The sequence below is a fragment of the Rhyacophila brunnea genome, unplaced genomic scaffold, assembly GCF_057557595.1.
Source record: "Rhyacophila brunnea isolate RB1 unplaced genomic scaffold, BYU_Rbru_1.0 scaffold_12, whole genome shotgun sequence".
Lineage (NCBI taxonomy): Eukaryota > Metazoa > Arthropoda > Insecta > Trichoptera > Rhyacophilidae > Rhyacophila > Rhyacophila brunnea.
In genome coordinates this window covers 36890359-36906193 of record NW_028232774.1, presented here as the reverse complement: position 1 = coordinate 36906193, position 15835 = coordinate 36890359, and the positions used below count along the sequence as shown (strand labels likewise).

General features: G+C 35.8%; 1 protein-coding gene across 1 annotated transcript; it reads left to right on the top strand.

The window, feature by feature from the left end:
• Positions 1-6436: 6436 nt before the first annotated feature.
• Positions 6437-14847, top strand: VGAT (vesicular GABA transporter). Its single transcript, XM_085940202.1, has 4 exons — positions 6437-7526; positions 10830-11013; positions 12277-12406; positions 13585-14847. Exons 1-4 carry the CDS (start codon positions 7382-7384, stop codon positions 14767-14769), a joined length of 1644 nt encoding a protein of 547 aa, XP_085796328.1. The 5' UTR covers positions 6437-7381; the 3' UTR covers positions 14770-14847.
• The last annotated feature ends 988 nt before the right edge of the window (positions 14848-15835 follow it).

The window sequence follows — 15835 nt, the reverse complement described above, 5'->3', positions numbered from 1 at the left end:
TTTTTTTTCATATTTGGGGTACAAATTATATATAATAATTCAATGCACAAAATTCGCCAAAAATTATACGTATTTGTAGGTTATATAAATAATTAATATATTGTGAATAAAACATAGCATTTAATATTTGCATTAAAAATTTTTTTAAGTGTGTTTGCATGTTTTTTTTGAATGAGTATATCGGTGTGTGTTTATTTTCAATGTACCTTGTGTTGTATCTCTGACACCTTATATTATGTCTAGATAAACTAATCCAAGCCTTATTTACAATATATTCTCTATATTGATTGCATAGAAACTGCAATTCTGGTTTATTATATTTTTCCATGAGGTCAAAAGAAATCTCACAGCCCATCAAGAAATCTTACCCCCACTCTGGATGCGCCCTCATTTTATAAAAAAAATTATAATCTGTATTAGTTTCAAATAAATTCTTATACTTCTGCATCTATCTAATTATTAACGTGAATACGTAAATAATTTGTTAAAATACGCATGCACAAAAGAAGTTGCGCAACTAACTTACCCTATCACCCAACCGGTGTTAGCGGCGCTGCGGATTCAAGTTGCAGTGCATGATAACCGAGGTGATATTAACTACTCACTAATCTTGTTGGTACACTGGATAAAACTGCAACCCAGCGGAAAAATATGAAGTTTCCAATTTGAGACAATATCTTGATAATTTACATTTTAATGTGTTTTAATTAATTAATATATATCTGAAAACATTTAAAGTTAAAAATAAACTAACAATTAAAAAACATTATAAACACTTATTTTATGATTATGTTTATCATTAAAATTTTCCCTTATACAGTAAAATATTTTTGAATTTTTCATAGTTTTAATGTATTTTATATTTATTTTAAAAATCAATGATTTTTCTATATGATAAAAATGCATATAATTTAAAATTCTTTTTATTTAAATCAAATCTAATTTTGTAGTCACAGTATTGAAGCATTATTTTCTTCATTTCATCTAATTAGATTATATTGTAGTATATTATATTACCAAGATATATAAGCTGGTGGGAAAATTTGAATGGAAAGTATGAGATAGCAGCAACCTAGAAAAACAGTGTGAAAAGATATAATTTTAATGTATACATACTAGCCCTTCCTTCCACTCCCCCTTTTCAAAGATAATTTTTTTCACCTCCCTGGGAAAATCTATCTCAACTAATAATAAAATTGTAATTTTTAAATTTCAAGAAACTAGTTTGGAAATAAAACAACTTTAATTATTAAAATTTGTAATGAAATCAGTAAAATTAAAAATAAGTATCTTATCTAATGAGAAGGATGAGCCTGGCGCTGTATTATCATTTTAATATTTCTTATCGCCCACTTGCTCCTCAAAAACGCCTCCCATATCCCTTTACCGCATACAGAGGGAAGGTATTACCATGTTGGAAAACCATGGACTCTAGTTTTTAAAGTCCACCTCTATATTGTATATATCTTTATTGCTTTTAGTAAGAAAATGCACAGTTAAATTATATTATGTATTATTATTCTGCTATGTATTTGTATCTAATATGATATTATAATAAAATTAACATTATTGATATATTTATCAAAAAAAGTTACATATCAGAATATTATATTATTACTATAATGATGAATAATTATTACAATGATTGTCTTTGGATATTGTTATAAAAATTATTTTTGGTCTTTGAAAGATACCTCGATGTATATATTATGATAAATAATTAACTATTATTGCTTAGCGTGTTTTAATTAAAAGATGTAAATAAAATTTCAATTGCTAGACGTTTCCTGTTTGTTTTATTTTTTCACTTCTTCTTCTCCAGCATTGCAGCCTGGGGTGAATCTTTTACACATCGAGCGGACTCCTTCACTCTGCCTGGTTCTCCGCTGTCTTTCTAGAACAGGCATGTTCAACTTGAACAAACGTACTATATTTGAGTCACCTAGAGTAATAACTCACATATTCCAATAATCGAGTTTTGAGATAATCACAAATAAATATGGCTAACTGAGATATTGTGTCAATCATATCGTTTACGAGCTACTAAAAACACTGTTGCTAAAGACTAACGAGTTTAACGTGAGGCTCCCCAGCAACGCGGCAGCTATGCAGCGGAGCCTCACGTTAAACTTGTCTGTCTCTAGCTACCGGTTACTCGCGAGCAACGGTTCGAGGACCACAGAGACTATAATATATATGGGCTATGATTTGAGTTACTCCATCTCTATCCGTCATGTATATGCATCCGTGATTTGTGCACGGCCGCATTCTATGACACTATACACGTATCAGAACGAAACGAATCTGCATAGGACAGATGTCGCAACCATGCACCTTGGTACTTAAAGAAAGAATTTTTATTATTAAAATATAAAAAGAATCTTGTAACTTGTAAATCTTTAACTTGCTTTGCCGTCATTTACCTTAATTAGTGACCGGAGCGCCGTTCCGGTTCGTGTAATCGCTTAAAATTGGAAAAAATATTTTGACCGTCTGAGCTAAATATGCCATAATATATAGAAAATCCAACACACTTATTTTCAGAAAATTGTCGAGCGCTCCGGTTCGTAAAGAAAGCACTGCCCGTGTACTGAAACTCTGCCGAAACCGAAGAGTTAGGAGTTGATAGTGATGAATTTAATCTTTAGTTGGTTAATATCAAGTCGGCGTGGCCAATTGGGCCCGTGTGTGGACGGACCCTGTATAATTGAAATCGACTCATTAGCTAAAAACGTCCGAAACATAGGTACAATAAATTACCGTTATTGATGGTAAGACGTAGCATATTGAGGTCCATGTGTGGAACAGATGTATATCTTAATAAGACTTGTATAATATTTTCTAGCTATTACCACAATCCAGTGGGTTCTAAAGTCTGGAATCAAAAAAGACTGGAAAATAATATGAGCCCAATACCTATGGCTTTTAAGGTGAGTGTTCTGTCCACTACTGGGGGCTGATGATAAAATATTCTAATGTAAAATAATAAATTAAAAAGTCAGTGGGTATTGCCTTGTCTTGAAAAGTGACTTGTCTAGCGATTAACACATTATTATGAGTATAGCATACATACTTTTATGGACGTGATTCCATTAATTACAATTAATATAATTATTGTGACTTTAGTTTGTGAAGCACTGGTGTTTTGATAGCACTGGGGCACACTGAACCTAATGACAATAATAATTGTGCCACTCATTATCAAGAATATGATGCAGAAGCCCCTGGACCTAATTTAGGGTATTGTGTAGTTCTGGAGTGGAGATGCTCATTTACGTTAAAATATAAAATAATATATTCAATAAATTTTTCACAAAATTCTAGAATGTAGTAATCTTTACTGAACATATTATTATGTACATAATTCGGTAACGCCTAAGAAATATACTTACCTACCTATTAGATAATCTTGAAGTACGAAACTGGCCGATCAAGATAAAATACTTATTGGAAAAACCTTGATTAAAAAAACACGAAAAATGATCGCCGATGTTAACGAAATATACATTTAGTCAGGGCTTTTTTTTAAAACAAAGGTGCCGGAACTCACCTCTTGCCAAACTTCTTACCTATTAAATAAAATAATATTCAAATAGCATTTAAAACAACTTTTCCTATGCCACGAAGCGCATAAAAAATTAAACAAATAAACTTAAAAAGTTGTAAAAAATAAAATTGTAAAAACATCATATTATTATATTTGAATAAAAGTATATAGTGATTTCTGTGGCCCCCCTACCTGATTCTGAAGCGGGCCTCCAGTCCAGAATCTTTGGCGGCCCCCCTACCTATCACTAAGGTTAAAGGCATTGTGACGCTCTATAGTTATGTTTTTCAAATGGTGTTCGAGGTAAAATTGAGGGTACCTATTCAGTGTGGTTACGCCTCCAGCATTTGGCATTCCCGAATTAACTCATTAGCAAACATACGTCGCGTATTAAGAGGGCAGCGGACGGCGCTGATCCCGCTTACTAAAGCTTACCGTAGGTACTACCTCCACAGACGCGCTTGACGTGATCGCGGGGGTGCTACCCCTCGATCTGCACGTCCAAATAAGAGGATCGATCACCCTCCTCTTGAGGGGGATCAGCACTACACTGGCCTGTGTCCCTCTGACACCGTCACCGAGATCCGAGGGCGTACCTTACAGGAAAACTGTAAGCGAGCTAGTCTACAAGACCGCATTTGCGGCATGGCAGTCGAGGTGGACGGCTTCCCACAAGGAGCAACACACTTATCGTTTTTTTTCAGACGTATTCTGCAGGCACCAAACGCGGAGACTTCAACCGTCGCACTGGACCAGCCAGTTCCTCACCGGCCATGGCAACTTCGCAGCCAAGCTTCATGGGTTTCCCTTAATCTAAGATGGACCGGGTTGTACCTGCGGGCATGACCAACAAGACGCTGAACACGTCCTCTGGGATTACCCGTTCATGGAATCCGAACGAGCGGAGCTGTTTGCTAGGGTTCGTCCTCACGCGGGCTCAATTGGCCACGCGGACCTGATTGCAACAGAGGCCAATTTTGCGGCATTTGAAAAATTTGCAGCGTCGTATGGGGAGCGGGATAATCACGACTCCTCCGTAGAATCAGACTAAAATCTTGAGCATCAGTACGCGGGTACACACCTCAGCGGGACCTCACTTTCTTTCTAGAGTCAGTCTTAAGCACCGAAGTGCATGGTTGCAAATAATCAATAAATGAATATTTAATAATAATTAAATATTCATTATGTAGCAGGCCATTACTGTGGAAGGCGGCCGTGCATAATCCACGGCTGTACAGATACGGCGGGTGGAGGAGGGTGTATTCGTACCTATTCAGTGTATCAACAAACATTAACCAAAAAATGCAATTACACGACCACCGTGGTGATTTCCTAAGTTTTCCTAAATATCCTAAGTGGAGAACAATTAATTTTCCTGTAACTATCATCGGATTTGTACGATTTTCAGTAAATATGTATATTATGATACAACAATATTAATTTGGAACCATAAAATACCTACGTGTGAATTAAATTTTGGAACCTTGGAACGTTTAACAATATTGGTCAAATATTTTTTGAATTACAACTGAAAAAACAGACGTCGATTGTTTTTGCACGTCATACTACTTGGTTGGGTTTTCTACCTTGAAAATATTATTCAATATGCCTTATATCAATAAAGTCCTGTTGTTGGATCATGCTGTCTATCATACGGTTGACATATTTAATATTTATGTATCATTATTCTTCTTCCTTGATGCTACATCCCAAGGTGGGATTGGGCTTCTTTCACTGACTCTTGTTCTAATTTGTAGGTTTTCCATCCTTCTTCATTCCTCATCCACACATGCATTACTGTTCGCTTCCGCAGGGCTAACCACCCGGTAATAATTATTACTGTCGTGGTCCAAGAAAAAATCGCCCAAAATTAACGTTGAGAGCTTTTTTAAATTTCATATAAAATTTATGTGTGACCCACTAAATACGCTAAGAGCGACAATTTTGGGTCGCGACCCATGCTCCATAATTCAGTGTTTCCCAAAGTGTGGTACGCGTACTCCTGGGGTAAGGGAAGAGTTTGGTGGGGTACGCGATGCACCGGGCTTTGGCTGCGCCTGGTCCAACAAGCGTTAATACAACATGAATACAACATCCATGCTGGAAGGTTTATCGCATGCGGAAGAAGAGCAATTGTTGGAATTAGCTTCAGACGGATTCTTGAAAAATAAATGTAAGGAGTGTACTTTAACATTATTTTGGTTGCAAATGCAACATGTTTATCCAGTTTTAACAGAGAAAGTCCTGAAATACATCTTGCCTTTTCCAACTTCTATGTGAAGTTGTTTTTTCGGCATTTTGTAGACATTAAGTAAAAAAAATGGAACAGGCTTTTGGATGTGGAACCGCATCTCAGATTAAAATTAACAACCAGGGAACCAAATTATGATGATCTTTCTCAACATAAACAATTTCATCCTTCTCATTGATTATAATGAATGCTATTTATAATATAACTATTATTTATTTTATTTATATTTTATTATGAATGAATTTTATTTATCGTTTATGTACCTACCTACTAAAAAAGGAAAACATAAATATATTTTGATTGTTATTAAAGTAGATGCATTTTTTTACTAGGGGTATTCAGTGTTACGAAATTATAGAAGGGATACACCGATGTGGAAGGATGGGAAACACTGCTCGATATAATTCAATTACAATAGTTTTATTATTTTTTTCGAATTTAATTCCAGTGGTCAGACTCCGAATACCAATGTTCAACAGTCTCGAAGTTCCTTAAAAGTATGAGAAAAAATTTACGAGGACGATTGTATAATACCGTATTTGTCTATCGGACGACTGCGCGTCGGAATTGATCGCGAAAGGTTGTCGACGCATGCGCCTCGAAGATTTCCTTCCGCCAACAATTTTCACTCGGATTCTGTCCTACATCATATCCGCCATAATCCGACAATTCCTTTTGGACCCGCACGCGACGAAAATCCGCCGAGATGGGACAGTAACCAGCGCAAAACCGCCAAGCCACGCAAACGGGCCAAACAACAACACGTAGCAATTTGCCAGTCACCCCTTCGTTGCATAAAACACCTGCAAAAAATGTAAGCCAGTTTTTTTAAAAGTGAAAAGATCCAACGAATTATTTACGTTGTCACCCCCAAATGCAGCGTTGTAATCGAATACATCTGGCAAATGCGTGTTACATAATCTTAAAACACTATGTTTAGTAATATTTAACGAAATCTTTCTCTCAAAACACAGTCGTTATCCATCTCGGCGGTCAGTCTTCGGATATTGGTTTTTAGATAATTTTAAATAACTGTGGCGTATCTGAGTGAAATGTGAGTAAAATATTTGTAATAGTCTGTTGATTCCGAGTTAATTAATCGCGCGTTTAAGAATTAAATAAAAGTCTTCCTCGTTGTCAATTTTGAAGCGAATAAATAATAATTAACATAATCGATTTGCTTCCACAGTAAAATATTTTTAAATAATATTAAATCAATATTAAAAGAAAGTGGCTATACTTAATTAGCAGTAAATTAAGTACGTTTATTTAGGTATTATAATAGTGAGTGCTTCCAATTGTTAAAATCTAAAAGAAACGTTATATTTATATGTGATACTGATAATATAATATTATCCACTACGAGTGCTTCCATAACACGTAAAAATAAACCAAAGTGAGAAAAGCTTTTGCTATTCCAAGAAGTTATAAATAAAAATAAGAGTGCTAATTAAAAATATATAATATTATAATAATATGAACCTATGATTTTGGCTATGTTTGTTTGATAAATTGTTCCTAACAAGGTGTAACTGCCTAGTTGAAAAAATCATTTTCCTGTAAAGTGACCCTAAGCAATAACCATGCCGCTGCAGTTGGGAGGGTTCAAGGTGCCCAGCGCTCGTGCGGCCATCGAAGTGGCCATGCAGACCGTTCGGCAGCAGATGCCCAGCAAGCCCACTCCGCCGGAGCCTCCTCAAAGACAGGCTGTCAGATTCGCGAGGCAACGTAAGGAGACCACTCATACTATTATATTATTTACAATTAGGTGAATTGAGTGTCAGTCGTGGACGAATGACAGAATGTTTGATTCTATCCCGTGTCAGCTGCCAAGTGGACGTTTATGCTGTTTTTGTGAATGTATGTTTGGATTAAGTTCGTTGGCCTAATACGTCAATAGCTACAAACGTTTATTTTCAAAAAAATCGAAACCTCTTCGAGGATCGATCAAACATCAACACCCAATTTTAAAGACTATGCCTATGGGGTGATTACAGATAAACATTGTACTTACATACTTTAACGCGACCCCTTACTATAAAATATAGTAAGAATAAAATTACTTTGCACACCAACTCGGTAAACTCTAAATAAACGATTTCTATGAATGAATCTTTAGTTTTTAACCATTGAAAAAAATGTAATAGGTAAGTATACAATTAAAATTGAGCTAATTTCGAACGTATATAATTTTGAAAACACTTCTGAGAAAATATATTATAAACCAATAGAAAAAATCTTTTTGAAATAAGTAAGAAACAAACCTACATCTCTCGGGTATCGCGCCCACGCACATTGACCACAATGCTAAAGGAGTCATACTTAATTACGACAAATTTTAACTAAATAATGACTTTTAATACTTATCGGTTGCTACATCGGCGATCGGCTTTTGTATTTTAAATCAAAGTAGGTATTACTTTAATTACTAACCGACGTCGCGGATCACTCCAAGTTTTTGTTGTAACCAACTTGAACTTGCTAACATTCTAATTATGACGCAAATATTGCAATTTAAAAGTAAATGACTCAAAATACAGCGAAAAATGTTTGACAATAAACAAACAGAGACAAGTAAAGTGAATAAAATTGATACTACTCTTGTAAAATGTTACTTTATGATTATTATTGTTTTTTTTAACCCTATTAAAATACACTTTTATACAAATGTGGCCGGGGGATACAGGTTACTTGACTATTAAAAATGGGGTCGCGACTCGAATAAGGCTGAGAGCCCATGAATCTAGACTCTAGAGCAGTGCTTCTCACATTTTTTCATACCACGGCCCCCGAAATCAGAAAACAAATCCAAGGCTCCCCTCCCCAAAAATTAAAGTCTTTAGTGACCATTAATTATTATTATATGTACATTTTTATTAAAATTCTAAACATAATTTAATAAAAGGGGTGTGATTGCACATTTTTACATAATATATCAATATCCGGTATAATGTTTGAAATGCTAATTCACAGGGTTTGCTCCAAAGTCTCCGTTGAAAGACAGTAATTATTTATTAAAATTTATTACTTTATTTTTTTATTACCAGTAATGATAAAATGCTGTTTTGCATAGGTATTTTGTCGCAAAGGAATTATGATATGCTGCTTTTTCAATTGATGGATATTCTTGCTGTCGCCGTATCCAAAATTCTGCAAGTCTACTTTCATTAAATTCGACTTCAAGGGAATGGTATTCTTGAGCTGCCCACGTCATATAATCATATTTTAAGGATTTATCAAATGGTGCTCTTATCCAATTGTACTTTAGTATTCATTTAAGTTGGGAATATTATCTTCCAGTAATCACGTTTTTATGTTTTTTTTTCAAATACTGAAATATTTCGCGGCTCCCTGGCAGGAGCTCCCAGTTTGAGAAGTACTGCTCTAGAGCGTATGGCCTACGACAAATTTTTCAATCTTAGGATTTCAGCAATGTCGATTTTTATCCCGAGATTGGTAACAAGAAATCATGCCATTTCTTTGTGTTATGTAACATAATAATTATTATTGTTATGTAGTTCTTATGGTTGAGAAGGGAAGTAATGAGTGTAATGACATTTAAAAAGTTTCCGAAACATGTAATGCTTAGGTTATAAATTTATTTGTGTTTTTTCGCAGTCTTAAAATAAGCTTCAGGGTACAACGCTAAATTATGCATTACATTTTCAAGAGAGAAAAAGAACAATTTTTATTATAACCAGTCCATAAAATATTCAAATAAGTAGGTACCCGTAAGATAAAATATTAAAATATATTTAAAGGCAAAAATTGCGATTTCAATAGATTTTAATTTGAAAACCGTTTGAGAACTGAGAAAAGACATTATTTATAAATATAGACCAATCCCAAAATTCTGGGATTTTAACAATATTTTTCAATCTCAGAATTTCGGTACAATCCGTATAATAAATCAAGTGGTAATTTGGGATTGAAAACCACTTTGAGTAAAGTCTATTCACTATGTATTGTGATGTCTCAAAATATTTTATTTTGAATATAATTAAATTTAATTAAAAATGTAAGTATTTACGTTATTCCAATTTTGTGGAATCCTGTCGATTAAATTTCAATGGATAAGTATGTACCTAGTAGAGGTGGGAAAACTGGTCGATTTTGAAGACTAAGTATACTTACCACCAGTATAAAATAAATACTTAGTATCAAAACTTGTTCCAAAATACTTACTAGTATTTGGAATACTATATAGAGCATTTGACGTGCGTATGTGACATAAGTCTCATACTCAACTGGAACTAAAACTTAACTCCATATTAGTATTTAAAATATCGGCTTCAATATAATCGCTAAAACACTGAGCTGGGCTTGATGAAATGTCCCATTTATTATAAAATTTTAAAAACATTTTAAATTTATGAGTTGTTTTTATGTTATGTTATAATATTCTTGAACATAAAATGAATAACAATTGATTGTTTTATTTTAAACTGCCGTCACCTCGCCACATTTCCGAGGGAATATGAACAGAAAATTTATGACCTATTATTCATTCATAAGATGATGTCATTCACATGCATAGACTAATAAATTAAAATATAATTGTATTCAAGTGCTATCTCGCTCGCGCGCATTTAATGTCAATAGTATTGAAAGTCTACCAACTAGCCAGCGACTCGCGATGTTTTTTGTTGCAAGTTTTTTGGAACAAGTTTATTGGGCCACACGTACTGAGTATGGGTAGTTTCATCCGATACTTGAGTACACAAACTGGTGACAGTATTTCCAACTCACCTTTAGTACCTGGCAGAGCCGGGTCTAATTGGAGCATGTTCCTTGTAGGACGAACTTTTTATTAAAACTTCCTGTTAAATAATAAAAAAACTATCTCCTGAAAGAATGTGAGAGATTTTTTAAGTTCTGCCATTGAAAAATCAACGACGAATTTCCTGTTCTCCGTTTGATGCTAATACCAAATGTCCACTATCACTACCTATGCAAGCATATTATTACCTACCCGCTTCCTGCACGATTTTGACGACTGTCTACTAAAAATATCCGTGCTTGTTTCCTTAGCTGACACAGGCGAGAGCTGCGAGATGTCGGCCATGTACGAGGAAGGAGGGTCGCCAACTTATCAGTCGACGAATCCAAATAATCCTTTCGCCACTAACTCCAATGTAGAAGAGGACAGCTTCACAACTGGAGCTGGTTACCAACAGCAGGGCTACCAACAACAAGGAACCAACGGACAGAAAAGGTATTTTTATTACGTATTATTATCATGTACCGCACATATTTAGGTATATCGATAACCATAAATTGCACGAGCAGACTTGCAGACTCGACGACTCACGTCGATCGTCTATCCCGATCGTGACATGTCATTTTCGTAAGTCGTGAGCAGGATAGTAATTTCTATTTTCCAGCCCTACACGTCAAGGATATGGGTGAGAAAAAATGTTAAAGGTTACAATATAATAATATACCTACAGTACACCTGTTACATGAAATAAAACTATGTATACACATGCTTTACTCGGAGACGAGATGATGAACGAAAATATTCCATACTTCAAACCGTCAGAAAACGTTTCCTAGCTGTTAAACCTCATGAAATATAATCAGTGACGTCCCGTGGGGGTAGGCAGATTGAGCGTCGCTTAGGGGCGGCAGTTGCTCTAAGGGCGGCAAATTGAGGAGAATCATTTGGTATATATAGATAATAGCTAAGTATCTTAACTACCATGGACAAAGGTAAGATGGCAAGCAAAGTCATGCATTTGAAAAAAGAATCACCGTATAGTTTTTTCATTAAAACCAATTTTGATGATTCTTCCTACAAGGAAATTAATATAAGCATCGCATGACGGGTCGTCCGGTTCCCATGAATATGATAATTTTACAGAAAGCTTATAATAAGCCACCGATACACATAGAGCAAGAAAATCGGTTTGGTACATACATTTTTAGATTTTGTTGAGAGGGTTTGAATCTTTGAATCCAATTATCTCAGAATGCTGTTTTTTGACTTGTCATACTCTAAAACTAGGGGTGCGAAATATTCTTACAAAGTATCCCATCCCACCTACCGCTCCTGGTCCACGGTATTAGTCTGTATCGAAGGTTGCGCCGTCATTATATCAATTTGTAATAATGCCTAAGCCTTTGCGATCTTAGACTAAAAATATCATTACAAATGTTGCCAAGTTTTATGAAGAAGAAAAGCGACACGGATCGCCCTTAATTCCTAAAAGTAAGTATCGCAAAAATGCATATAAGAAGCCACTATATTTCCAACATCAAAAAATCCCCACTATTGGGGATAAATTTAACTTTGTATGTTTTAGTGGTACCTATTTATTTTGTTGGCAATTCTTCGATATTGGAATCATGAAAGGATGATAAAAAATACTGTATAAAAATTGGGGCGACATTTTGTCTAGGGACGTCACTGAATATAATATTATATTAGTAATCTTGCCACGCACCTGCCATACCTACTGTTAATTATTATTTTCAGACAAGAAAGTATGCAGAGTGTAGACTTTTATGCATCATCTGAAGAAGGCTGCGAAGGAGAAGGTGGCGGTCGTCACGGAGCTAAGATCAACGAATGGCAAGCTGCCTGGAACGTTACCAACGCCATCCAGGTATCCTATCAATTACCTACCATCTAGGTACCCATGCAGGAGCGCACCGGGCCGACATTCTGGCACTTCTCCGGACAGTTTTCGTCAATATAGTAATTTGTTAAATTACATGAATAAAGAAAATTATGACGCTGTTATTTTAAGAGCCATTAAAATGTGAAGAAAGCGATTAATCAGTTAAATTCCTAAGTGATTGTGGGAAAATGTATTCATCTTTAGCATCCTGTCACTTCGATCTTTTTTGTCTAAATCAGTGGTTCTTAGCCTTTTCGAAGTCACGGTGCACTTTTGATCATAAGAAAAAATTACGGTGATCAGAAATCAGAAAACAAAGAAAAATATGCGGACATAACTTTTATTACAAATTAATCAGTTTACATAACAGTCAAAGAAAGAAATATTAAAGAAAAGATATACCTATACCTATATTCGTTAGTTTTTCTCGTTTTTTAGTTTTTATATTAGTTATTGTTGAGAAACCGAGCTCACACAAATATAATGTTGAAAACTGTAACAAGATATTTTTAACAACTATTTTCCTTTCGATAATCATTCGTCAAATGATTATTTTCTGACTGCCTTTCTACAAGGCATGGTTACTTTTCACTCTCTTGACTCTTCTGCTCTTGAAGCACTTTTTCCTGTTATCGCGAGGGATGGTTTCCAATCCTAGTAAGTGTCCTAATTAATTTGAATTTACATGTGCCTGTTAATTACCTACGTGGTCGCAGCGCAGCCATGGTTAATTCTGGATCGAAACCGTTTCCTCGTGTCAAGGCTAGCCAGGGGTGCAAGACTAGTCAACGCGCTCAACAAAGACGTAGATATTTTCGGTGGCGTGCTATGTATTTTTTATTCCAAATTTTATTTTTCTGTATAAAATTGTACTTAAGTATGTTTTTATTTTAATTTTATTTTTTATTATTATTACAATTATTTTATATATTCTCTTCTTCTCTCTTGTGAGGGTAATATTTGTTATAATGTAAATCTCATGTTGTGTACGGCTTGAATTTAGATTTGTTATGTCCACAATGTTTTGTTTTCTTAAATAAATAAATAAATAAAATAATTAATGATGAAACTCATCAAAATCAAACAATACTAGGAATTTCCTTGTAATTAAAACGCATATCTACATTAATAAGATATAGTAAAAAGTTATTGTATTTTGGCAGGGGATGTTCATCGTATCGCTGCCGTTCGCCGTGCTGCGTGGAGGTTATTGGGCTATCGCCGCCATGGTGGGAATAGCCCACATCTGCTGCTACACAGGAAAAATCCTCGTGGAGTGTCTTTACGAAGACGACCCAGTCACCGGCCAGAAGATCCGAGTCCGAGACTCGTACGTCAGCATTGCCAAAGAATGCTTCGGCGCGAAATACGGCGCCAGAGCTGTCAACATCGCCCAGATAATAGAACTCCTCATGACCTGCATCCTCTACGTGGTCGTCTGCGGCGATCTCATGATCGGCACGTTTCCCGACGGAGCCATAGACACCCGATCTTGGATGATGCTCGTCGGGATTTTCCTCATTCCTCTGGCGTTCCTGAAGTCATTACAGTCCGTCAGCGTTCTCTCTTTCTGGTGCACGATGAGCCATCTCTTCATCAACGCCGTGATCGTGGGATACTGCATTCTGGAAATCGGAGATTGGGGCTGGGCCAAAGTCAAGTGGACCGTGGATTTCGAAAACTTTCCCATCAGTCTCGGAGTCATCGTTTTCTCGTACACGTCGCAAATATTTCTGCCGACCCTCGAGGGTAACATGGAGGACCGCTCCAAATTTCACTGGATGCTCAACTGGTCTCATATCGCAGCCGCCGCTTTTAAGTCACTCTTCGGGTACATTTGCTTTTTGACCTTTCAAAATGACACTCAGCAAGTTATTACGAATAACTTACACTCTTCCGGATTCAAAGGTATGGTCAATTTCTGTTTGGTCGTCAAGGCCATCCTTAGTTATCCACTTCCTTATTACGCGGCTTGCGAGCTTCTGGAGCGGGCGCTGTTCAAAGGGAAGCCCAAAACCATTTTCCCCAGCATCTGGGCGCTGGACGGTGAACTTAAAGTATGGGGCCTGGCTTGGAAGGTGGGAGTTATCCTCTTCACAATATTGATGGCTATATTTATTCCGCACTTTTCAATTCTTATGGGATTCATTGGCAGTTTCACGGGGACCATGTTGAGTTTTATCTGGCCGTGCTATTTCCATCTGGCGCTTAAGAAGAACATGCTGACCAGCGGCACCATCGCATACGATTACTTCATCATCAGTCTCGGGGTGTTGTTTGCCGTCATCGGGGTGTACGATTCCGGGACGGCTTTGATCAAGGCCTTCGAAATAGGATTACCCTTTTAAATTACCCATATGATATTATATCCCGGATAGAGACCTATAAAGTCCTGGTTTAGTCAAAATATTATACTTTTTTTGTTTTTTTTTTAAAGAGTGGTGTCATGATAAAACTGAGCAAACATCAGGTAATATTAGGCTTAAAGGGAATAATATTCTATTGAATTGTGAAAAATATATGGGAATTCTGTACCTACGCAAAAATATGACGTAGAATATACCTGGTAGGTATATGTACTGAAAATATTATCATATTCAATGACGGTATTTGTTTATTCTGCAGTGGCGTAGCTATTTAATACAAAGCATTAGGGCCCAACCGCACGAGGGGGCCTAAGTATCACTTCGATAAATTATTGTTCTTAAAATACTAAATCATTCAACAACTTACTACAACACTGCGTTGTATAATATAATTACAAAATGGCATCTGACAGATAGATGGCTGCGCGTGAGGGTGGAGAACTATTCAGTTGTACTGACTTTGAATGAATTTCAATGTGAATGCTTTATTTTAAAATAGCAATCATTTGTGTCATGATTCCATAGTAATAAAACCAAGGAAGACGATTTTTTTTAAATCAGTGAGTTAATTTATTTTCTCTTATACTATCTTATAATGAGAATAATATGAATAATAAACATACATATTATAAGGTAAAAATATATCATTTCATTTTTAGAAATATGAAAGGAGGCTCTAGCTTGATTTTTGCATTTTGCATCCGATCCTAAATAGATCATATTAGCCTCCACAGAGTAGAGGTTGTACTAACAGATTTTTGTCATTACGAGAAATGGATGTTGTAAGCCACTTGCTCAACTTAATAGGTCCATACTCTGGGTTCAAACACACATGGAGAAACAACATGTGATTATTTGTCACAATACCTGTTATCCATGTGCGTGTTTCGTAGGGGCCTAATATTTCTAGCTACGCCACTGTCATTAAATCCTTTGCCCAAAACTAGCCACTTAAGTAGGTAGATACTTCAAGCAAATTCCAATTTTTTGTTAGGCACCAGCTGATAAGAAATCTACATTTCATAATTTAAACAAAATTAAAATGGAC